The 26,515-nt window shown below is 47.5% G+C and overlaps 1 protein-coding gene across 2 annotated transcripts in view; it reads left to right on the forward strand.

Moving 5' to 3' along the window:
* Positions 1-26,104, forward strand: part of LOC147663856 (transmembrane protein 176B-like) — a 79,630-nt gene extending 53,526 nt beyond the window's left edge. Inside the window, exons 7-8 of one of the 2 annotated variants that reach the window (XM_086950148.1) lie at positions 20,337-20,456; positions 25,680-26,104. In XM_086950148.1, coding sequence (XP_086806274.1) covers positions 20,337-20,456; positions 25,680-25,757 — 198 coding nt within the window. In that variant the 3' untranslated portion in view covers positions 25,758-26,104. The remainder of the gene's footprint in view (positions 1-20,336; positions 20,457-25,679) is intronic. The other variant, XM_086950149.1, reaches the window with a different exon arrangement.
* Positions 26,105-26,515: the final 411 nt, after the last annotated feature.

Genomic DNA, 26,515 nt, shown 5'->3' on the forward strand with positions numbered 1-26,515 from the left:
GACAACACCACCGCCATGTGGTATTGCAACAAACAGGGCGGAGTGGGGTCTTGGACCCTTTGCCAGGAGGCTCTGCGTCTCTGGCAATGGCTGGAACATCAGGGCGTGACTCTGGTGGTTCAACACCTGGCAGGTTCTCTGAACGCCAGGGCGGACGAACTCAGCCGTCGGTGCTCGATGGATCACGAATGGCGTCTGAACTCGGACGTGGCGCAAGGCCTCTTTCTGCGATGGGGAGAGCCTTGGTTAGATCTATTCGCCACCGAAGAGAACGCGCAATGTCATCAGTTCTGCGCGTTGGAATTTCCAAGGCGGCACTCGCTCGGCGACGCTTTTCGTCGCGAGTGGAGCTGCGGTCTGTTGTACGCCTTTCCGCCTATACCACTTCTGCCCAGAGTGCTGAAGAAGATCAAGCGCGACCGGGCACAAGTCATCCTTGTGGCTCCGGACTGGGCACGAAGGTACTGGTATCCCGAGCTACTCAGTATGTCAGTCGATCCCCCGGTTCGTCTGCCTCTTCAGGAGGACCTTCTGTCGTAGCAAAAGGGGACGGTCCTCCACCCGAACCTGTCCAGTCTCCACCTCCATGCTTGGAGATTGAGCGGCGACAGTTGAGGCCATTTGACTTGCCTCCTGAAGTTTGCAACATCATTCTGTCAGCCAGGCGTCCCTCCACAAAGTCGGTATACGCCTGCAGGTGGAACAGATTTGTGGCATGGTGCACAGCAAAGGCTGTGGATCCCCTCAATACCCCTCTCTCTGAGGTTCTTCTCTTCCTTCTTTCTCTTGCCCAGCAGGGCTCTGCTCGGGGCACTATCAAGGGCTATCTTTCAGCTCTTTCAGCCTTTCTGAGGCTGCCTGACCAACCTTCTTTGTTCAAGTCCCCTATCGTCAATCGATTCCTGAAGGGCATCACTCATACCTTTCCTCCTGTTCCCTTCGTGATGCCTCAGTGGGACTTGAACCTGGTTCTAACATTTCTGATGTGCGCTCCCTTTGAGCCACTTCACAACTGTCCTCTTCGCCTTCTTTCTTTGAAGACTGCCTTCCTGGAAGCCATCACCTCTGCCAGGAGAGTGAGTGAGCTCCAGGCTCTCTCTTGTAAGCCTCCTTTCCTTTCAGTCCATCCGGACAAGGTTGTTTTGAGGACTAGGCCCTCCTTCTTGCCTAAGGTGGTCACGGCCTTCCACATTGGGCAGTCCATCACATTGCCCACTTTCTTTCCGCCTCCACACCCCTCGAGAGAGGAGGAGAGGCTCCACCGTCTGGACCCAAAACATGCGCTCTCATTCTATCTGGATCGCACACGCCAGTTCCGGGTGGATGATCAACTCTTTGTTGGGTATGCGGGTGCTAAGAAAGGGAAGGCGGTGCACAAACAAACCATCTCTCGATGGATTATCATGTGCATCCTGGCGTGTTACTCCTTGGCTAAGAAGGAACCCCCTGTTGGGCTAAGGGCTCATTCCACTCGAGCCACGGCCACTACAACTGCCTTGGGCCGAGGTGTGCCCTTGCAGGACATTTGCCAGGCAGCTATGTGGGCCTCGTTGCACACGTTTGCACGGCACTACTGCCTGGACAGTCAAGTCCGGAGGGACGGCTACTTCGGCCGTTCCGTTCTCCAGGACTTTCTGGTGTAAATATTGGTTCGCAGACCCACCACCACGGGGATGGTATTGCTGGGGTATCTATTCTAAGGTAAGGAATCTATCACTAACGTGTCTCTTTCAGATGCACAAGTTACTACTTGTGTAACGATATATCTGTAAGAGACATTAGTTAGTGATATATTCCTTACCGACCCACCCATCCTCCCCGTTCTGCGAACCGATATCTAGGGTTAAGGTCATCCCCTTTCAGGGCCCTAGTTTCTTGGCACCAGTGTCCGTTTTTGTCATGGCTCTGCGCTTCTGGCGCGGAAAAGCTGTGGCTAAGAACTGACGTCAGCACGCGGAGGCGGCGTCTAAGTACTCCGACGACGTCATCACGCGCCCACGACGCCGCCTACTGACACGCAAGGGTACTGCTACGCAAAACTTTCCGGATCCAGTCTGACGCCTGGGGATATTCTAAGGTAAGGAATCTATCACTAACTAATGTCTCTTACAGATATATCGTTACACAAGTAGTAACTTGTGCATTAAACACAACATATTATACCAATAATGATATTAACAAATAATATCCCTACACAAACTCAAATATGTACAAAATTTTAATAGGCAATAGTATAAAATCCGATGGCATGGTGCTCTCTTAGTTACACGACAAACAATATAAGGACAATTGACAGTGTAAACGAAAATCAGTGGCTGAGGAAAAGGTTATTATACACAAAAATTGTTCAGACACAACAAAGAACAGGGATAGCAAAAATTGTGTCCTCTTCAATCAAGGCCATGTGTAGGCATCGACGGCGTTTCGACCACATTCAATTTAAATGGTCATCATCAGGTCAAACAATATTTAATAATAGAGCATCCAATAAATAAATCTGAAATAAATATGTACAAACGAGGGAGTATCACAGTTGATATATAGGGTCAATTGTTGCAACATGGCACAAGGTCAAAGAATTCCAAAGTCAAGCGACATGAGTCTCGAAAATGTCTGCGATATATAGGTGTATTTTCAAAATAATAATTATGATTATTTGTATAGCATCACCACTGACTAAATTATCTCCAACCATTTGAATAGGTGGTGTTACTATTACGCAAGTCATTAGTAGTCATTTTGTGGATCTTGAAAGGATGAAGAAATGGCTCTCACAGCTGAGATTTCAACCTACCACCTTTAGATCTGACAGGGTGCTGAAGGATGGATGGAATACATTCCAATCCTGCGGAACTGTAATCTCTCCATGATGGGTGCCAGCAATCTTGAAATACTTTGCTAGAGTAGGTGGTCTTGAACTAACATTGATAAACACCACTGCTAAGGTCTTGAGCCCACACTAGTGCTGTCTCATGGCCAACCCAGGCATGTAACTGAAGGACAGTGACCTGCTTGATTGTAGGAGGCATATTTCTCAGATTATACAGTGTCCGTTTCTATATATCAAACCCTCTGACCAGAATCACCCTTGAGTCAGACCACAACTTCTAAGAGTCCCTCAAATCTTCAGTCAATTTTCAAATCAACTCAGGGCTCATGTTCTCTGCAGATAAATACAGCCAGGAGTTGCTTCGACTCTCTCCCTGCCTGCTAGAGCTACGTGAAGTGGTGCTTCTTGGTTCTCCTGTTCCAGCCAGTTGACTTTGTGTGACGTTCATGGTGCACAGTGACAAGGAGCGGGATCGTACACTGCACTGACCCCAGGCACACATACCCTATGACAGTCCCCTCAGAAGAAGCAGTCGGTAGCTTCTCCACAGACTGCATTGGGCAAAAGGTTCTGAAGACCTGGCCTTTTCTGCTTCTTCCTAGTATGTCTTTTCTACTCCAGTCCCTCCCTGGAGCACACAGCCATACCATTTTTAGGTCTGACGTTAGCTAAGACATTTTTATTTTACTGAAATGATATATATCATATGTCTCTCGACCCCGCACCAGCAAATGGGTGCCTTTCGCTCCTTTCGTGGCCAAGGAAGGGGCGCCCCCACACGTGCCGCCAGCCACTCGCCGCAAACTGTCGTCCAGCGCGGCGGCGGCGGCCGTGGGAAACCGCCGTGGAGGCGGTCGGGGAAACAAGCGGAGCCAGTCCACACCTGCCCCCGCAGCATCCGCCTCTAAACCCTCCTAGTCCGTGCTTTTCGGCCCATGTGACGCCAGTGGGAGGCAGGGTTCGCCATCACCACTCTCACTGGCGCACAGTCACTTCGGACAGGTGGGTGCTGCAGATGGTCCGAAGGGGCTACTCCCTCCCCTTCGAGACGACCCCTCAAGCCATGCCACCGCAACACCACCGCGTATCGGGGGATCACTTGCGGCTCCTGCAGGAGGATGTTTCGGCCCTCTTGGCCAAGGGGGCCATCGAGCGCGTTCCTGGGCCAGAAGTAGGACGTGGTTGCTACTCCCACTACTTCCTAGTACCCAAGAAGGGCAAAGGGGGCCTACGCCCTATCTTGGATCTGAGGAACGTCAACGGCTTCCTCCGGAAGGAGAAGTTCAAAATGCTGACACTGGCTCAGGTTTTGGCTGCCCTAGACCCAGGAGACTGGATGGTAGCGTTGCACTTGCAGGAAGCATATTTCCATATCCCCGTCCTGTCGGCCCACCGGCGTTACCTGCGGTTCACGGTAGGCCTCGAGCACTTTCAGTTTACCGTGCTCCCCTGCGGCCTTACCAGCGCCCCACGGGTGTTCATGAAGGTGATGGCGGTGGTCGCAGCTCATCTGCGCAGGTTAGGGGTCTCAGTCTTCCCCTACCTAGACGACTGGTTGTTGAAGGCGGGCTCGCCCCAGGCAGTCGTCAGCCACCTCCAGACTACGGCGGATCTCCTACACCTGCTGGGATTTTCCATCAATGTGCCGAAGTCACACCTGTGCCCCTCTCAGAAGCTCCTTTTCATCGGAGTGGTTCTCGACTCGGCGCAGTTTCGGGTTTACCCGCCCGAACAGCGGGTTCGGGATATACAGGCTCTGATTCCGATCTTCGGGCCGTTATCCCGGGTTTCGGTCAGGTTGACGCTGCGGCTTCTGGGGCTGATGGCCTCCTGCATCCTTCTGGTGCATCACGCACGGTGGCGGATGTGGGCTCTGCAGTGGGACCTTAAGTTTCAGTGGGCCCAGCACCGGGGCAACCTGTCCGACCATGTCCTGATCTCGGAGGGCACTGCGAGACAGCTGCAGTGGTGGCTCACGGACCGCGATTGGGTCAACGGCAGATCCCTCCCTTCCCCAACCGGAGCACGTAGTTGTGACGGACGCGTCCCTCCAGGGCTGGGGAGGCCACTTGGGAGAGGCGGAGATCAGAGAAATCTGGTCTCCGGCGGAGTCCCGGCTCCATATCAATCTGTTGGAGCTGCGGGCGATTCGTCTGGCACTGAAAGCATTCCTCCCGTCTGTCCGAGGGAGTGCAGTGCAGGTGTTCACGGACAACACCACCGCCATGTGGTATTGCAACAAACAGGGCGGAGTGGGGTCTTGGACCCTTTGCCAGGAGGCTCTGCGTCTCTGGCAATGGCTGGAACATCAGGGCGTGACTCTGGTGGTTCAACACCTGGCAGGTTCTCTGAACGCCAGGGCGGACAAACTCAGCCGTCGGTGCTCGATGGATCACGAATGGCGTCTGAACTCGGACGTGGCGCAAGGCCTCTTTCTGCGATGGGGAGAGCCTTGGTTAGATCTATTCGCCACCGAAGAGAACGCGCAATGTCATCAGTTCTGCGGGTTGTCATTTCCAAGGCGGCACTCGCTCGGCGACGCTTTTCGTCGCGAGTGGAGCTGCGGTCTGTTGTACGCCTTTCCGCCTATACCACTTCTGCCCAGAGTGCTGAAGAAGATCAAGCGCGACCGGGCACAAGTCATCCTTGTGGCTCCGGACTGGGCACGAAGGTACTGGTATCCCGAGCTACTCAGTATGTCAGTCGATCCCCCGGTTCGTCTGCCTCTTCAGGAGGACCTTCTGTCGCAGCAGCAGGGGACGGTCCTCCACCCGAACCTGTCCAGTCTCCACCTCCATGCTTGGAGATTGAGCGGCGACAGTTGAGGCCATTTGACTTGCCTCCTGAAGTTTGCAACATCATTCTGGCAGCCAGGCGTCCCTCCACAAAGTCGGTATACGCCTGCAGGTGGAACAGATTTGTGGCATGGTGCACAGCAAAGGCTGTGGATCCCCTCAATGCCCCTCTCTCTGAGGTTCTTCTCTTCCTTCTTTCTCTTGCCCAGCAGGGCTCTGCTCTGGGCACTATCAAGGGCTATCTTTCGGCTCTTTCAGCCTTTCTGAGGCTGCCTGACCAACCTTCTTTGTTCAAGTCCCCTATCGTCAATCGATTCCTGAAGGGCATCACTCATACCTTTCCTCCTGTTCCCTTCGTGATGCCTCAGTGGGACTTGAACCTGGTTCTAACATTTCTGATGTGCGCTCCCTTTGAGCCACTTCACAACTGTCCTCTTCGCCTTCTTTCTTTGAAGACTGCCTTCCTGGTAGCCATCACCTCTGCCAGGAGAGTGAGTGAGCTCCAGGCTCTCTCTTGTAAGCCTCCTTTCCTTTCAGTCCATCCGGACAAGGTTGTTTTGAGGACTAGGCCCTCCTTCTTGCCTAAGGTGGTCACGGCCTTCCACATTGGGCAGTCCATCACATTGCCCACCTTCTTTCCGCCTCCACACCCCTCGAGAGAGGAGGAGAGGCTCCACCGTCTGGACCCAAAACGTGCGCTCTCATTCTATCTGGATCGCACACACCAGTTCCGGGTGGATGATCAACTCTTTGTTGGGTATGCGGGTGCTAAGAAAGGGAAGGCGGTGCACAAACGAACCATCTCTCGATGGATTATCATGTGCATCCAGGCGTGTTACTCCTTGGCTAAGAAGGAACCCCCTGTTGGGCTGAGGGCTCATTCCACTCGAGCCACGGCCACTACAACTGCCTTGGGCCGAGGTGTGCCCTTGCAGGACATTTGCCAGGCAGCTATGTGGGCCTCGTTGCACACGTTTGCACGGCACTACTGCCTGGACAGTCAAGTCCGGAGGGACGGCTACTTCGGCCGTTCCGTTCTCCAGGACTTTCTGGTGTAAATATTGGTTCGCAGACCCACCACCACGGGGATGGTATTGCTGGGGTATCTATTCTAAGGTAAGGAATCTATCACTAACGTGTCTCTTTCAGATGCACAAGTTACTACTTGTGTAACGATATATCTGTAAGAGACATTAGTTAGTGATAGATTCCTTACCGACCCACCCATCCTCCCCGTTCTGCGAACCGATATGTAGGGTTAAGGTCATCCCCTTTCAGGGCCCTAGTTTCTTGGCACCAGTGTCGGTTTTTGTCATGGCTCTGCGCTTCTGGCGCGGAAAAGCTGTGGCTAAGAACTGACGTCAGCACGCGGAGGCGGCGTCTAAGTACTCCGACGACGTCATCACGCGCCCACGACGCCGCCTACTGACACGCAAGGGTACTGCTACGCAAAACTTTCCGGATCCAGTCTGACGCCTGGGGATATTCTAAGGTAAGGAATCTATCACTAACTAATGTCTCTTACAGATATATCGTTACACAAGTAGTAACTTGTGCATTAAACACAACATATTATACCAATAATGATATTAACAAATAATATCCCTACACAAACTCAAATATGTACAAAATTTTAATAGGCAATAGTATAAAATCCGATGGCATGGTGCTCTCTTAGTTACACGACAAACAATATAAGGACAATTGACAGTGTAAACGAAAATCAGTGGCTGAGGAAAAGGTTATTATACACAAAAATTGTTCAGACACAACAAAGAACAGGGATAGCAAAAATTGTGTCCTCTTCAATCAAGGCCATGTGTAGGCATCGACGGCGTTTCGACCACATTCAATTTAAATGGTCATCATCAGGTCAAACAATATTTAATAATAGAGCATCCAATAAATAAATCTGAAATAAATATGTACAAACGAGGGAGTATCACAGTTGATATATAGGGTCAATTGTTGCAACATGGCACAAGGTCAAAGAATTCCAAAGTCAAGCGACATGAGTCTCGAAAATGTCTGCGATATATAGGTGTATTTTCAGAATAATAATTATGATTATTTGTATAGCATCACCACTGACTAAATTATCTCCAACCATTTGAATAGGTGGTGTTACTATTACGCAAGTCATTAGTAGTCATTTTGTGGATCTTGAAAGGATGAAGAAATGGCTCTCACAGCTGAGATTTCAACCTACCACCTTTAGATCTGACAGGGTGCTGAAGGATGGATGGAATACATTCCAATCCTGCGGAACTGTAATCTCTCCATGATGGGTGCCAGCAATCTTGAAATACTTTGCTACAGTAGGTGGTCTTGAACTAACATTGATAAACACCACTGCGAAGGTCTTGAGCCCACACTAGTGCTGTCTCATGGTCAACCCAGGCATGTAACTGAAGGACAGTGACCTGCTTGATTGTAGGAGGCATATTTCTCAGATTATACAGTGTCCGTTTCTATATATCAAACCCTCTGACCAGAATCACCCTTGAGTCAGACCACAACTTCTAAGAGTCCCTCAAATCTTCAGTCAATTTTCAAATCAACTCAGGGCTCATGTTCTCTGCAGATAAATACAGCCAGGAGTTGCTTCAACTCTCTCCCTGCCTGCTAGAGCTACGTGAAGTGGTGCTTCTTGATTCTCCTGTTCCAGCCAGTTGACTTTGCGTGACGTTCATGGTGCACAGTGACAAGGAGCGGGATCGTACACTGCACTGACCCCAGGCACACATACCCTATGACAGTCCCCTCAGAAGAAGCAGTCGGTAGCTTCTCCACAGACTGCATTGGGCAAAAGGTTCTGAAGACCTGGCCTTTTCTGCTTCTTCCTAGTATGTCTTTTCTACTCCAGTCCCTCCCTGGAGCACACAGCCATACCATTTTTAGGTCTGACGTTAGCTAAGACATTTTTATTTTACTGAAATGATATATATCATATGTCTCTCGACCCCGCGCCAGCAAATGGGTGCCTTTCGCTCCTTTCGTGGCCAAGGAAGGGGCGCCCCCACACGTGCCGCCAGCCACTCGCCGCAAACTGTCGTCCAGCGCGGCGACGGCGGCCGTGGAAACCGCACTGGAGGCGGTCGGGGAAACAAGCGGAGCCAGTCCACACCTGCCCCCGCAGCATCCGCCTCTAAACCCTCCTAGTCCGTGCTTTTCGGCCCATGTGACGTCAGTGGGAGGCAGGGTTCGCCATCACCACTCTCACTGGCGCACAGTCACTTCGGACAGGTGGGTGCTGCAGATCGTCCGAAGGGGCTACTGCCTCCCCTTCGAGACGACCCCTCAAGCCATGCCACCGCAACACCACCGCGTATCGGGGGATCACTTGCGGCTCCTGCAGGAGGAAGTTTCGGCCCTCTTGGCCAAGGGGGCCATTGAGCGCGTTCCTGGGCCAGAAGTAGGACGTGGTTGCTACTCCCACTACTTCCTGGTACCCAAGAAGGGCAAAGGGGGCCTACACCCTATCTTGGATCTGAGGAACGTCAACGGCTTCCTCCGGAAGGAGAAGTTCAAAATGCTGACACTGGCTCAGGTTTTGGCTGCCCTAGACCCAGGAGACTGGATGGTAGCGTTGGACTTGCAGGAAGCATATTTCCATATCCCCGTCCTGCCGGCCCACCGGCGTTACCTGCGGTTCACGGTAGGCCTCGAGCACTTTCAGTTTACCGTGCTCCCCTGCGGCCTTACCAGCGCCCCACGGGTGTTCACGAAGATGATGGCGGTGGTCGCAGCTCATCTGCGCAGGTTAGGGGTCTCAGTCTTCCCCTACCTGGACGACTGGTTGTTGAAGGCGGGCTCGCCCCAGGCAGTCGTCAGCCACCTCCAGACTACGGCGGATCTCCTACACCTGCTGGGATTTTCCATCAATGTGCCGAAGTCACACCTGTGCCCCTCTCAGAAGCTCCTTTTCATCGGAGCGGTTCTCGACTCGGCGCAGTTTTGGGTTTACCCGCCCGAACAGCGGGTTCGGGATATACAGGCTCTGATTCCGATCTTCGGTCCGTTATCCCGGGTTTCGGTCAGGTTGACGCTGCGGCTTCTGGGGCTGATGGCCTCCTGCATCCTTCTGGTGCATCACGCACGGTGGCGGATGTGGGCTCTGCAGTGGGACCTGAAGTTTCAGTGGGCCCAGCACCGGGGCAACCTGTCCGACCATGTCCTGATCTCGGAGGGCACTGCGAGACAGCTGCAGTGGTGGCTCACGGACCGCGATTGGGTCAACGGCAGATCCCTCTCCCTTCCCCAACCGGAGCACGTAGTTGTGACGGACGCGTCCCTCCAGGGCTGGGGAGGCCACTTGGGAGAGGCGGAGATCAGAGAAATCTGGTCTCTGGCGGAGTCCCGGCTCCATATCAATCTGTTGGAGCTGCGGGCGATTCGTCTGGCACTGAAAGCATTCCTCCCGTCTGTCCGAGGGAGTGCAGTGCAGGTGTTCACGGACAACACCACCGCCATGTGGTATTGCAACAAACAGGGCGGAGTGGGGTCTTGGACCCTTTGCCAGGAGGCTCTGCGTCTCTGGCAATGGCTGGAACATCAGGGCGTGACTCTGGTGGTTCAACACCTGGCAGGTTCTCTGAACGCCAGGGTGGACAAACTCAGCCGTCGGTGCTCGATGGATCACGAATGGCGTCTGAACTCGGACATGGCGCAAGGCCTCTTTCTGCGATGGGGAGAGCCTTGGTTAGATCTATTCGCCACCGAAGAGAACGCGCAATGTCATCAGTTCTGCGGGTTGGAATTTCCAAGGCGGCACTCGCTCGGCGACGCTTTTCATCGCGAGTGGAGCTGCGGTCTGTTGTACGCCTTTCCGCCTATACCACTTCTGCCCAGAGTGCTGAAGAAGATCAAGCGCGACCGGGCACAAGTCATCCTTGTGGCTCCGGACTGGGCACGAAGGTACTGGTATCCCGAGCTACTCAGTATGTCAGTCGATCCCCCGGTTCGTCTGCCTCTGCAGGAGGTCCTTCTGTCGCAGCAGCAGGGGACGGTCCTCCACCCGAACCTGTCCAGTCTCCACCCCCATGCTTGGAGATTGAGCGGCGACAGTTGAGGCCATTTGACTTGCCTCCTGAAGTTTGCAACATCATTCTGGCAGCCAGGCGTCCCTCCACAAAGTCGGTATACGCCTGCAGGTGGAACAGATTTGTGGCATTGTGCACAGCAAAGGCTGTGGATCCCCTCAATGCCCCTCTCTCTGAGGTTCTTCTCTTCCTTCTTTCTCTTGCCCATCAGGGCTCTGCTCTGGGCACTATCAAGGGCTATCTTTCAGCTCTTTCAGCCTTTCTGAGGCTGCCTGACCAACCTTCTTTGTTCAAGTCCCCTATCGTCAATCGATTCCTGAAGGGCATCACTCATACCTTTCCTCCTGTTCCCTTCATGATGCCTCAGTGGGACTTGAACCTGGTTCTAACATTTCTGATGTGCGCTCCCTCTGAGCCACTTCACAACTGTCCTCTTCGCCTTCTTTCTTTGAAGACTGCCTTCCTGGTAGCCATCACCTCTGCCAGGAGAGTGAGTGAGCTCCAGGCTCTCTCTTGTAAGCCTCCTTTCCTTTCAGTCCATCCGGACAAGGTTGTTTTGAGGACTAGGCCCTCCTTCTTGCCTAAGGTGGTCACGGCCTTCCACATTGGGCAGTCCATCACATTGCCCACCTTCTTTCCGCCTCCACACCCCTCGAGAGAGGAGGAGAGGCTCCACCGTCTGGACCCAAAACGTGCGCTCTCATTCTATCTGGATCGCACACACCAGTTCCGGGTGGATGATCAACTCTTTGTTGAGTATGCGGGTGCTAAGAAAGGGAAGGCGGTGCACAAACGAACCATCTCTCGATGGATTATCATGTGCATCCAGGCGTGTTACTACTTGGCTAAGAAGGAACCCCCTGTTGGGCTGAGGGCTCATTCCATTCGAGCCACGGCCACTACAACTGCCTTGGGCCGAGGTGTGCCCTTGCAGGACATTTGCCAGGCAGCTATGTGGGCCTCGTTGCACACGTTTGCACGGCACTTCTGCCTGGACAGTCAAGTCCGGAGGGACGGCTACTTCGGCCGTTCCGTTCTCCAGGACTTTCTGGTGTAAATATTGGTTCGCAGACCCACCACCACGGGGATGGTATTGCTGGGGTATCTATTCTAAGGTAAGGAATCTATCACTAACGTGTCTCTTTCAGATGCACAAGTTACTACTTGTGTAACGATATATCTGTAAGAGACATTAGTTAGTGATAGATTCCTTACCGACCCACCCATCCTCCCCGTTCTGCGAACCGATATCTAGGGTTAAGGTCATCCCCTTTCAGGGCCCTAGTTTCTTGGCACCAGTGTCGGTTTTTGTCATGGCTCTGCGCTTCTGGCGCGGAAAAGCTGTGGCTAAGAACTGACGTCAGCACGCGGAGGCGGCGTCTAAGTACTCCGACGACGTCATCACGCGCCCACGACGCCGATGACGGACGCGGAGCCGCAGACGACGCCTACTGACACGCAAGGGTACTGCTACGCAAAACTTTCCGGATCCAGTCTGACGCCTGGGGATATTCTAAGGTAAGGAATCTATCACTAACTAATGTCTCTTACAGATATATCGTTACACAAGTAGTAACTTGTGCATTAAACACAACATATTATACCAATAATGATATTAACAAATAATATCCCTACACAAACTCAAATATGTACAAAATTTTAATAGGCAATAGTATAAAATCCGATGGCATGGTGCTCTCTTAGTTACACGACAAACAATATAAGGACAATTGACAGTGTAAACGAAAATCAGTGGCTGAGGAAAAGGTTATTATACACAAAAATTGTTCAGACACAACAAAGAACAGGGATAGCAAAAATTGTGTCCTCTTCAATCAAGGCCATGTGTAGGCATCGACGGCGTTTCGACCACATTCAATTTAAATGGTCATCATCAGGTCAAACAATATTTAATAATAGAGCATCCAATAAATAAATCTGAAATAAATATGTACAAACGAGGGAGTATCACAGTTGATATATAGGGTCAATTGTTGCAACATGGCACAAGGTCAAAGAATTCCAAAGTGAAGCGACATGAGTCTCGAAAATGTCTGCGATATATAGGTGTATTTTCAAAATAATAATTATGATTATTTGGATAGCATCACCACTGGCTAAATTATCTCCAGGCATTTGAATAGGTGGTGTTACTATTACGCAAGTCATTAGTAGTCATTTTGTGGATCTTAGAAGGATGAAGAAATGGCTCTCACAGCTGAGATTTCAACCCACAACCTTCAGATCTGACAAGGTGCTGAAGGATGGATGGAATACATTCCAATACTGCGGAACTGTGATATCTCCATGATGGGGGCCAGCAATCTTGAAATACTTTGCTAGAGTAGGTGGTCTTGAACTGACATTGATAAACACCACTGCGAAGGTCTTGAGCCCACACCAGTGCTGTCTCATGGCCAACCCAGGCATGTAACTGAAGGACAGTGACCTGCTTGATTGTAGGAGGCATATTTCTCAGATTAGACAGTGTCCTTTCTATATATCAAACCCTCTGACCAGAATCACCCTTGAGTCAGACCACAACTTCTGTGAGTCCCTCAAATCTTCAGTCAATTTTCAAATCAACTCCGGGCTCATGTTCTCCGCAGATAAATACAGCCAGGAGTTGCTTCGACTCTCTCCCTGCCTGCTAGAGCTACGTGAAGTGGTGCTTCTTGGTTCTCCTGTTCCAGCCAGTTGACTTTGCGTGACGTCCATGGTGCACAGTGACAAGGAGCGGGATCGTACACTGCACTGACCCCAGGCACACATACCCTATGACAGTCCCCTCAGAAGAAGCAGTCGGTAGCTTCTCCCACAGACTGCATTGTGCAAAAGGTTCTGAAGACCCTGCCTTTTCTGCTTCTTCCTAGTATGTCTTTTCTACTCCACTCCCTCCCTGGAGCACACAGCCATACCATTTTTAGGTCTGACGTTAGCCATGACATTTTTATTTTACTGAAATGATATATATCATATTTTTTTTTTAACGGTTTTTGTAGAGCGCATACTACGATTTGATTTCTGCAGAGTGAATGTTGGAGTCGGAGCATCATTAATCAGGCAAGAGCCATGTCTTCAATTGTTTCCTAAATATGAGTCAATCTCTGGTTCGTCAAATATCCAGGGAGAGCAGATTCCAGAAGGTGGCTTCCAAAAAAGTAAAGGAGCGGCCACCCGCTCTGGCCTTCTTGATCTTAATCACTTTAGCTAAGGTCAAGCGAGATAATCTTAGATTCATTTTAGATTGATAAAAGTAAATCCTATGTCTCAGAGCAATGGGCCGTAGTTATGCAAAGACCTATGCACGTGACAGAGTAGCTTAAACGGAGACCTCTTAGTTGGCGGCCAATGTAATGATTTAAAGAAGAAGTTCCAGAGTCTCGTTCTGCCTTTATTGCAAATCAGCTTAGCGGCTGCATTGTGAATAGTTTGGAGGCGTGTAAACAGATAGTCTGCCATTCCCCTATATGATATATTTCCATAGTCCAGACGACTGATTATTGGAGCCTGAACAACCGTGCAGTGAAAATCCATCGGGATTCATCTAAACAATTTCTAAAAAGTTTTTACAGTCCAAAACAGCTGCTACAGGTCGCTAACAACCTATCTTTCATGGTGAGGGTTTGATCTATAATGATACCAAGATTATTTGCAACTTTTTTCAGCACTGCAGCAGGGCCAATCGATGGAGGCCACCAGGGATCGTCCCATACGTTTAAAGCACCACCAGACAGCAAGATTTCAGATTTCTCTGCATTGAGCTTCAGGCAGTGCGCTGACATCCAACCAGCCACCTCGAGAGACATCCTGCCAGATCTTGCTTGGTATTAGACTGATCGTCGCCAAGGAGATGATCAGCTGGGTGTCGTCAGCATAAGGAGGACAAATGTCAAAGCACCACTTTTTAACCAGAATGGCGAGAGTTGTGACATACCCATTAAATAGTGGAGGGCTCAGTGCTGATACCTGGGGGGCACCATATTCAGAGCTATGGGATGCAATCTAAATTGGCCCATCTGGACGGACTGGGATCTATTGGAAAGAAATGAGTCGAACCATTGGAGGGCAGTGGAATGGTAATCTGTTTCATGCAGCCTCTTCATCAAAAGTTTGTGTGAGATAGTATCAACAGTTGCAGACAGTTCCCTTAAAATTAGGACCACTGCTTTTCCCTGATCTACGTTAGCCTAATGTTATCGAAAACTGCAATGAGTGTACTCTCGGTGCTGCCAAAACCCGACTGGGAAGGGTCAAGCTAGTTATTATCCACCAAGAAGGAAGATACCTGACAGTAACCAATTTTTGGGATACTTTAGCCATAAATTGCAGCAGCATAGGGTGGATGACCCAAAGTTCACTTTTTTGGCTAAAGAGAGAATTAGTGCATATTCCATATGTTTGGGTAAGTTGCTGTATTTAGCGAAATATAAAAAATCTGAGTCATAAATGCACTCAAAATTGGTGATAACCGTGAAAAAATATGAATCTCCTGTACGTTATTAGAGTTTGAGATAAGCAGGTCTCAAGTATGACCTACTGGTGAGTGGGACCGCTAACTACTTGAGTAAGTAGAAGAATGCGCAAATCGTTCCCCAATTGTTTGCAGAAAGCATCTTCTGCTGTTCAAAATGAAAATTAAAGTCACCAATAAAAATATACCTATTGTGTTTCAGCACTACTACTGAGCATGGTGTTCCTGTGGCGTCTATACAAGAGTGCCTTTTAATAACCTTAGATCTTTCCGAGTTAGACTAAAAGCAATCCATTCTTCCTCCTACGCCGAGCGGCTGTCTTCCAAAGCGAACGCATAGATGTCGCTAAAAACTAGGGCTGTGCCGCCTCCATGGCGGCCAACCCTATGACAATCCAGAATTTTATAGTTAGGGGGTTTGAGATATTCAATGTCAGGCATGGCAGATTCATGGAGCCAGGTTTCAGTAATAAATACTACATCTGGCATTTCATCTCTAATTATATCCCAAATTTCTATAGAATGTTTAGGAAGTGAACGAGCATTAAAGTATGAGCATTTCAAAGCATGCTCACTGATGTTATTAGAGATGTTGGGGAGGTCCTGGACAAATGGTCACTGCTAAGAGTCTCCCGCCTGCAGTTACGGCAAGAGTACAAACCGTCAATTAAGTTTGGTGACCTAGCACAGCAGTTTAAATCGGGAAACATCACTAACAACGCAGCTTTTACCACGCAGTGCCTTTACGACGCAACTTTTACAACGCAAACCATTACAACGCATTGCGCTGGAAGGCGCTCTAGGATAGGGAATAGGTTTAATTTACTGTCCAACACCTTCCCTACTAACTACGGGGACTGGAGTTGGAATAGTAAATTCCACTACTAAAATCGAATAATTTCACCATTCTCGGTGATCTAAACATCCACTTAGACGATGGCAATAATCCCCTCAATAAATCTTTTCTCTCCGATCTTGAGGTTTTTAACCTCAAACTTTGTCATTCCGGAGCTACTCATCTTGCTGGTCATCTCTTGGATCCAATCATTTCTACTCTTTCATTTGACTGTACTTACTCGGCACGCCCGCTCGTCTGGTCTGATCATTATGCAATACATTTCGTGCTACCACCTGGTCTATACTCGGCCAGTGTTTTTGTGGAGGAAATTAAATCATCTTATCGCTGGGACAGGCTTGATGTAGCCGCTTTTAATCTGCGTCTCACTGAGGCAATTCCATCCTTTATCAACACTGAGCAGAATCTGAATGCTCCCATTTCTGGTTGGTTGACAGATGCAGTGTCGGCTCTCGTTCCTCGGTCTAGCAGCAAATGCAGATCCTTGCGCCCACCAGCACCTTGGTACTCGGATGAGCTGAAAATCCAACGTGCCAAATGTAAAGCCCTGGAGAGGAAGTGGAGGTTGTCTTACTCCGCTCCTTCTAAAGTGATTTACAAAGAAGAACTAAAATTCTATCACGCAAACTGTAAACGTACTAAGGCCTCTTACATCGCCTCCACAATCACTTCAGTGCAAAACTGTCCTTGGACTCTCTTTGCTACAGTTAAGAAACTCACAGGAGCCGATACCACTCCCGCGCTGCCGGCTTTAGATGGTATACAATGTAACGCCATTGCAGACTTTTTTATATCCAAGGTTGAGGGCATTTACCAATCTTTGGCCTCTCTTCCACCACCAATTGATCTCTCTCAACCCGGCTCTTTCTGCAATGCTTCTATCTCCCCTACTGAGTTCATTCACAACTGGACACCATTTGATGACTCCTCCTTCCTGTCCTGCTTAAAAAGCATCAGGTCAGGTTCCCCGCGGGACCGAGTCCCTATGAAGATACTGAAACAACTTGACCTTGAACCACGGAGATTCCTAATGAGGCTACTTAACATCTCTCTCACTGAATCTCGGGTGGAACAGGACTGGAAACATGCCATGGTCGTTCCACTGCTTAAAAAATCTGGTGCTGACATCACAAATCTTGCCAACTTCAGGCCTATATCCCTGCTGCCAGCCTGTTCCAAAATATTAGAGCGCCATGTTAACACCCAGCTCAATGAGTTTGTTGAAAACGTGGGATATCTTCATCCATCCCAATCAGGCTTTCGCGCTAACTATTCCACCGAATCCGCACTCCTTGGGGTGACTGAGCGACTCCGACACGGTATCGATAGCGGTGAGACCTTTGCGCTTATTCTTCTTGATTTAAGCGCTGCTTTCGATACCATGTCCCATTCCATCCTATTGGAGTCTCTCTGCTCCCTTGGTGTTGTCGGACCAGCGCTTGCCTGGGTGGCCTCATTTTTCAATGAGCGCACCTTTCAGGTTTTCTCAAACAAAGCTGAATCTGCGATTCACTCCTCTGCTTACGGCGTCCCTCAAGGGTCTATATTGAGCCCTTTGTTGTTCAATATTTACATCAGACTACTTGCTTCTATCGTAGAGGACGCCGGTTTGTCTATATACTCATACGCAGACGACACGCAGATTGTGTTTTCTCTGTCTAGCAGCAGGGCTCAGGACACTTCTGCCCTTAAAACTGGCCTTTCTCGTGTTGCAGCTTGGATGCAAGCGCATCTGCTAAAGCTCAACGGAGACAAGACTGAGGTGATCATATTAGGCAAACATAAAGATCTGTGGGGCTCAAGACACTGGCCCAGTGATATGGGTCCGCTGCCTACCCCCGTGCCTGTTGCCCGTAACCTCGGTGTCCTGATCGACGATAAACTCTCGATGAGGCAGCAGGCAACTAAGGTCGCTGCAATCTGCTTTAATACTCTACGCTGGTTGCAGAAGATCATATGGATGTTGCCTGAGTCCACTCGAAGAACTGTCGTACAGGCACTTGTGATGTCCCGCATCGACTACGGCAATGTGCTTTATCTAGGAGCAGATAAAGCCACAATCAATAAACTCCAGGTTGTACAGAACTCAGCTGCTCGCCTGCTGCGCAATGTTCCACGGAGAACGTCCGCCATGCAAGCTCTGCGTGACCTTCACTGGTTAAAAATTTCTGATCGTGTGGTCTTCAAAACTTTGTGCTTCCTATTTAAGATTCGTCAGGGTTCTGCTCCCATCTACCTGCACAATCTTGCCCAGCCATATCAGCCTGGCTGCTTTCTTAGGTCACCCAACAATGGCAATCTTGTGATTCCTAGAATCCGACTGGCAAAAATGGGAGGCCGTTCATTCGCATATCTAGGACCCAAGATGTGGAATGCTCTCCCGTTGGCGCTAAAAACAGAAACTAGTCTTCTTGCTTTCCGTAAAAAATTGAAGACTCTTCTGTTCTAAGTTCTCCGGTTCTGCTTTGTTTCCTCTCTGCAGTTGCTTGTTTTCTTCTCCAGTCTGTCCCTGGCGCCGGGAAACCCACTGCGGGTAGCTGTGCGCAATACAAGTTAAATAAATAAATAAATAAATTAAACTATTCATTATTCATTGCCCCAAAGCACTATGCGTTGTAATGGTATGCGTTGTAAAACCCGCGTTGTAAAAGCATGCGATGTAAAAGCATGCGTTGTAATGTCGTACATCCGTTTAAATCATGTCCTACTGTTTTACTTAATTTTAGTAGGAATACTCGCATGTATCGTAATCTTACCTTTGACTTTTGGGGTACTACTGACAGCATGGTGTCTGGTGTCGTCCAGGCGCGGACTGGCGCAGACAGGCTTGCCTATGGCGTTATTTGGCGCACCAGCGGCACGGCCGCACATCGCCGTCTCTTTTATGCTTCGCAAACATCAAAAGGCTAGACCGTCGACCTCAAAGATACAGGTCTTGACGCGAGGCTCAAACTACCACCGTCGTGTGTAATGCAGTCTAGGTAGGCTCAGAAAGTGGGTCTACAAAAATTTGGGCACCCCAATATATATTAAAAAAAAATAAACAGTTCCCCTTATTAGCAGCAGACATTAAACATTTTTAAATAAGTAAAAACACTTCAGTTCAGAGCACATGTTTAAATAGAACGCTGTAGCAGAAAAAAGCATTTTAGTGCAAAACCATGTAGATAAACAATATTTTAACAATTGCCCCTGAACTAGGTGCTAAATGCTAAAAATAAAATGACTATCAGCTTACTACTTGAAATTGTATATATACTTGATTTTAGGGACTTTTAGCCAGCGCTCTTCATCCATTGGTCTTGTGTTGTGCCATTCACATTTTGATGACACCCCCTAGGGCATGCATCATGCGGTAGTTGTAGTGTCTTGCAAGTTGTATGACTGAACCCTCTTGGTTCCTGCCGGACTCCGTAGAGCTGTGGCCTCAGTTTTAGAGCGGAACGCAATGAAAGCTTGGTTTAGAATGTTGAGTTTGCAGATGCACTCATCGGAATAAAGATGTGTATTATTAAGCTCTGTATGTGGCATAGCCATTGGTGGGTACCCTGCCTGGGGTAGACGCTACAGCACTGATATACACTCATAAAGGTGCCAGACACTACAATTGCAATGCGTTCTTTTAAAGATAGACCAAAAATGTGTCTTGTTTTTAGCCAACGTGTTTTTTAGATTTGTGAAGGCCCGGCAGCTCCCTCAACAATAAAGTTTGACAAGAACCATGACAAAACAAAACAAGCACTGACAAAGCCAAAGGCTGGCAGCCAACACCACACCCATAGGTTTGCCAATGCTTATTATTGCACTGCAGTAATAACACAATAATTACTATACTTGTTAAATGAGCATGTGTATTGTATGTATAGCATGTGATACCTTTTTACTTTATTTCTAATTTGTTTAATGTTACATTATTATTCAACCGTCATCATGTAATCCAAGCTTGGCACATTTTGTAAACTAACAGTTAATGCACAACAACTTTGCGATCCCAAACCATGTGATTCACTAAATCACAGGCTTCACCACCACAAACAACAGGCTTTAGATGAGCTAACTTGAGGAAATTCCCTTTCTAGTCTTTTTTTAGTGGGACAGGTTTCAGGGCAATTGTTTTGACTTTTGTTGCCACAATTCTGTTTGTGATGATGCAGTGATAGTCGGGATGGGGTAACAGTGGTGGGGGTTTCCGCTGGTGGCGGTGGCTTGGATGGAAAGGTGCATACACTGCTCCCCGTGTACTTCAGTGGTTTCACCAAGTGCACCATGACTGTGATGCTCTGCCGTGTGTCGATTGGAGGATGCACCTGATCCCATCTTCTCATCCTCTTCTCCACAGGGTCTATTCAATGGCTTGAGGGTCATCAATCTGGTGGCCATCGTCTTGGCAATGTGCATCACCCTCTACTCCATCGGCTATGGGTTTAAGACTTTGTGCTGTGCGCCCACCTCTCAGCAGGTAACTATATGAGGACAGGCTTAGGGTTCCCATCAACCTCTGTGCTGCTGGCTCATATAGCCTTCATCGGCAATAGTGTGTCTGCCAAATTCTGATCATTTAAGTGGACATTTTGGGTATATCATGTTGTCTTTATCTAGAAAATGCCTTTTCCCATCCAGCATCAGATGACTTCCTCTTAACTCTGCTTCCTGTGTGCTGCACTTCATCTATATGCTCCATTTCTATTTTGAGTTCATACTGGCATGATCTGTGCGCCCTATCTGTTTGATAGACGTGTCCTGCTGTTCATTTAGGGCCACACGTACAAAGCCTTTTGTGGTCGCAAAGGTCTTATTCACTAAATCAGGCCATTTGCGACCACAAAAACGCCTTTTCTTGTCTATAAAACTAAATTGTGATTCTGTAACAATTTGGTATTTGGAAGGGGCATGTTTAGGGCGTCTATTCCAAATACTGAATTGGATTGGTATGTATTGATATTTTGCGATTGAAGTCCAGTTGCAAAACAATAATATTTAATCACCTCCTGATATGGAGGTTGTAGGCCGTTCGCAAACAGGGAGGGACCCCCAAAGCACCCCTTCCCTTTTGTGAATGTTGAAAAAAAAATGTTGTGTAGGCAGTGGTCCCAGGGACCACTGCCTACTTTAAAAAACGTACACTTTTCCTTTATTGTTTTAACGCATCCAGTTTTCTGTTAAAGAAAACTGGTTGCATTAAATGGTTTGCTGATCTCAGCAGGCAACTAGCCTGTGATGCCTGTGATTCTTAGGGCCTCATTATGATGTTGGATGGAAAACCATCCAACAGTATGTCGGAGGTTTTCCGTTTGAAGAGATTTCCATCTGATCACTGTATTACGATACTTTCATGGCAGTCTGCCTGCCATGAAAAGGCAGACCGAAAGTGACTTTGAGGCCCCTAGCAAGGCCCCTTTCCTCCCGGCCCTCTGCTATGGGGCATGTGGTGCCCTCCTAATCATCCCTGCACCAGGTGTCAGGCACCACATGGTGCCTGCCATACGGTGCAGGGATATTTGAACTATGCATTTTTTTCAGTGCAGCTTGTGCTACGAGCGGCAGACAAGCCACAGTGGAAAAAATACAGGATCTGACCGCCAATACGGCGGTCAGATTGTAATCTGGGAAGCGGGACCTCCGACTGCTTGTCGATAGTCCAGCTTCCGCTGCTTCTTAATCTGCCCCTAAGTGGTCACAATTTGTGACTTAACTGAATAATATTCATAAGGCATATCAAATTCTGACCCACTAGGAATCGTTAATTTGCAAATCAACCCATTAGTTTGTAGGTCAATTTTCAAATTACTACACTGGTTGAAAAAATACTGGTTGCAAATTGCAACCAGTATTTTGCACTCAGTGCTATGTACATCTAGACCTAAATCTTCTGATATATCCTAAATTTGCAGAGATGAAACAGTGGATGCAGACTTCCATCCATCATGTGGCATCCTATTTCATTCTTGCTGCTATTACTGTATCCATGCTTGGCTCCCAGATCTGCTCCTGGTCCTGTGTAACACCGCATGATTTCTCTCGTTAGTTTCTGTAACTTCTCTCCACTCTTCCCTATGCTTCAATCTGGGATTTGATTATGGATCTCACACATCATTTCCACAGGTTTGTACATGATATTTCCTTCTAATGTGTTCATTCACGCTTCACCTGTCGTCAACTCTGCGTCAGTTCTGATGTCTTCTTTCGGTATCACTCACTTATTGCAAGGCTGAAGTCCCTCGCCTCTGCATCTTACATTTTTCTATCTGCCTTCACTTTTGCTCCTCACCCCATCCTTATCCCTTCTAGGCACACAGCCTTGGGCTTCAGCTTGACAGTAAAATGTCATTCTTCACATTTGTCACCTTGCCACCATCTCTAATAGGTGTCGCTGGCTCAACATCGGTAACATTGACTAATCCTCGATCTTGCTAAATTCACTGGTGCCTAAAGAGCTACCCTTCTGTCTCTGTCTCCTCCTGGTCTGCCATCACAGCTACACCTATCATTAGGATGCCACCTGTGCCTTGTTTGTCCTTCCCTTGCCCACCTATGATTCAGACTAGCTGGCAGCAGCCAGTGACAATGTAAGCTGTTGATGTCAGACTACACAGAGTTTAATAGCCTGAGCCCCTCCTCCCCACCTCTACAATGATTCAGGGCCTTATGTAGAACTCTGTGGACGGATTACTCAGTCACTCACAATAGTGAAGAATATCTCATCCACCGAAATATAAATCCCATAGGATGTAATTGGATTTATATTTCGGCGACTGGATATCTGTCACTGGTGTGACGGAGTCACTCATTCGCCGACTTCTAAATCAGGATCTCAAACTGAAAATTTCTACATGTGTCAGCAGTTAGCATTTAACTCACTTGCCACCCTACTGGCTAGTCCTACTTTGTAAAACACAAACAATTGAAGAAGGGTCTGAGGGAAATTTAAAGACCTGCCCAGTTCGTATCCCCCTAACTGTAATCCTAACAACAAAAGAACCGGGGGTCTATAACGGAGCTTCAAGTACTCCGAGCTGCTGCAAAACTCCTACATAAGTGAGTTAGGCGCTAATAGAGCTATATAAGTCTCTATATCAGAATGTGTGCCAGGACAAACCTGTCGAAGGACCTACTGAGATTGTTGGTAAGACCCGTACAGAGATGTGTTGGATTCCCATCAAATAGGTATGTAGATCAAGTGTTCTCATTTGGTCATCCAAAAATGGGGTGGTATGTCTCTTGATCCACGAAGCTCAGGTCCTGCAATGAGACAACGCCGGACAGAGCGGGGCCTCCTTTTTCCTGAGCTGGGTTCCAGGAGAGGTGATGTACACTCCCTGTACTATTCAGAGCGGGGCCTCCTTTTTCCTGAGCTGGGTTCCAGGAGAGGTGAGGTACACTCCCTGTACTATTCAGATGTAAGAGACACCGTTTGGTACAGAGGAACACGATTTTGGACTATTTATGTATATCCTTTACAGATTGTCGTTACGTTCACTTTATGTATGCAGTAGCTAATGCTTAGAACTCTGGCCCTGAAGAAAGCCATGGGATCTTGTCCCTACCGGCTGAAACATGTTGGCCTTGTAAATGCAGTTATATGTTTAGACTGCTTCCTCTGCATTGTTCTTGTTTGTTTGAGGGAAAGGACAAATTACATTAGAGTTTTTCGCCTATTGATCCTTTTACCCCTTGTTTTTAACTCACACATCTTTTGATTTTTGCACTGCACTCGATCCCATCTTTATCATTTGTTCATGGGTACCTTAGCGATTGATGGTGCGACCCAATTGAGTAAGGGCGATGGATGGGTCTCATTGATCAAGAGACATACCACCCCATTTTTGGATGACCAAATGAGAACACTTGATCTACATTCCTATTTGATGGGAATCCAACACATCTCTGTACGGGTATTACCAACAATCTCAGTAGGTCCTTCGACAGGTTTGTCCTGGCACACATTCTGATATAGAGACTTATATAGCTCTATTAGCGCCTAACTCACTTATGTAGGAGTTTTGCAGCAGCTCGGAGTACTTGAAGCTCCGTTATAGACCCCCGGTTCTTTTGTTGTTAGTCCTACTTTGTGCCACTCATCTCTCTTCAGTCACCAGCATGCCCTTCCGATAGCCTTTAAAGCCCCCAATGTTCTTTTACCACATCGCGGTTGCCATAGTTTCCCCTGTAGCTGGTGCCCCTTCACTGCAAATGCACCCCCTCTTGTCCTGTTTACAGACTGCATTTTGTAGTTCACAAAGTAGTATTCCTCAACTACTGTACAGTGCTATTCACAAAGCAACAGTGGGAGGCCTCAGCTTCTCCTGTGAGCTATTTACAGGTGGAAATGCTAGTACAAAAATCACCCAATGCAGAATAAGACTGACGCTATTTATATACGACACTTCTAAAGGTACTACAGCCCTAAAGGTGTCAAAACATGCTCCAGTGTACTCCAGCCCAGCCTTGGAGTAAGCCAGGCTCTACACATGGTCAATGACAGGTAAGTGGAGGCAGGGGAGTAAGATAATAAGTAGCACCTCACAGGAACTAATGTTCAATAAATAAAAAAGATCTCAACATTTAAATATGTAATTTTTTAAATATAAATATAAATATTTATATATACATTTTTTATTTTGAAATTTAAATAAAAATCTTAATAAAAAAGAAAAATACTTTTATTAAAATGAAATGTAAACCAACACAACTTATAATAAAATGTACTAAATATTAAATAAAAAATGAGGGAGGGTTTTTTAATTATTGTTTAAAATTATGTATAAATTAAATTAATATATGTAAATTAATTATTTAATAAACTTTTCATTTGAAGAGTTAATGTGCTGCAACATTTAATTTTACTAGTCCAATGTTAATAATAAATATTACAAATTAATTTAAGGTTATTTTGTTCATTAAATTACATGGCGTTGTGATAATGCATGCACATGTCCCGGGCGTGTGCTGCTCTCTAACAGCTCTCTGGTTCCGTCTAAAAAGAACTCATTCCCCACCCGGGTACCATGAGGGGAGAGAAGCAAAAACCCATATGTTAATTGCTGGTGCATGTAGTAAGTTACTAAGAAAGGTTATGACCCCTTCAGCTTGCATTTCAAGTACAATTACATTATTTACAGTCCATAATTTTCTTGTATAGAGGTTGGTTATGAGGTTGCCAGGGCTATCTCCCACCGAGGTCCTTCTATTTAGGTGGGTTAGGGTCTGTGTGTCCTGAGAAGGAGACACTTAGGGTTTGGAATAACATAAATATAAGAAAGTAAAGGTTCCTCGAGTATATTATGATGAATGTGACAGTCTTTGGTTGGGTCTACTGTTTCGTGAGGATGTGTTATGGACCGTACGACTCTTCCGCCTCCTTCGTCTTCTCTATATGCAGTAATAAATTTACTCATTGGTAAATCTACATGTGCACCCTTGTGAATAGGTCCCCCATTTTTGTTTTAGGTCACGTGCTATCCTACTGTCCAGCCTTCACCTCTCATCTCGCGTTTAGTTAGCAGGAAATCCAAAAATCTCATGCATCACTATTTCTATAACCTCAGCACTCTGTTACCATTTGGGAGCCCCATCCATGTCTTCAATAAACACAAGTCCAGATCCATGCAGGCACCTGGTGACCTCTGCCTCCTGGTCAACCTTCAGCCTTCTGTTTCTTATTTGTTGTTTTCCCCTACTTCAGGGTAAAGAGGCGATGGCGAAGGAGGAGAAGGGTCGTCAGCCCCATCTTAAGCAGTCACAAGGATTGCAGCATCCCTGAAATGTGGGAACTATCTGGAAACCTACTCGGTGCTTGCCTCACGTCCACACCAAGTAGGCGTGGAAGTGAGGATACCGTGATCTATCTGTGATCCATAACCCTTATCTGCTTAACAAATAAAGGCACAGCTACACATATATGTATGTATGTATATATATATATATATAACTATATATCTATTTTTTATTACACAAACAATTACAGAAATTGCTAAATATTTAGGATGACAAATGTATAAAGTAGAAGATTATCATAATTGACCCTATATATCAATATTTAGAGAATATACATTATATTCTATATTTGCCTTTAAATCCCACACTTTATAAAAACATTGTTTATATATCTTTTTTATAGCATTCCTAGTCATTAATATTTAACTGTGCAAATCACCTGAAAATGTATTGGAATTTCCCTCATATGTTGTATCTCAAATCATAAGCTCTTCTGTATTGTTTGCCACATACTCCATTCAGATGGTGTACCTGATTTCCTGAGTCTTGTGATGATAGATCTGGCTAACAAGTCACTATAAATGGCCCCTTGTAGACTTCCAGCCTGAATTAGTCCAATTTCAAACACTTCCAATCAAGGTGGTGAGTGGTTTGAGGGGAACCATTCACCCTCAACATTTGTCCTTGAAATTAAAAATCGACTTCTAATGTTTTCTATGGTATAGACATGTCCAATTCACCAGGGCTAGTGCCTTTTCTCCTAGCCCATCGCTGCGGTGTATTGCTGGTGTACTTATGGAATAC

Source organism: Lissotriton vulgaris, unplaced genomic scaffold (assembly GCF_964263255.1).
Source record: "Lissotriton vulgaris unplaced genomic scaffold, aLisVul1.2 SCAFFOLD_3164, whole genome shotgun sequence".
Lineage (NCBI taxonomy): Eukaryota > Metazoa > Chordata > Amphibia > Caudata > Salamandridae > Lissotriton > Lissotriton vulgaris.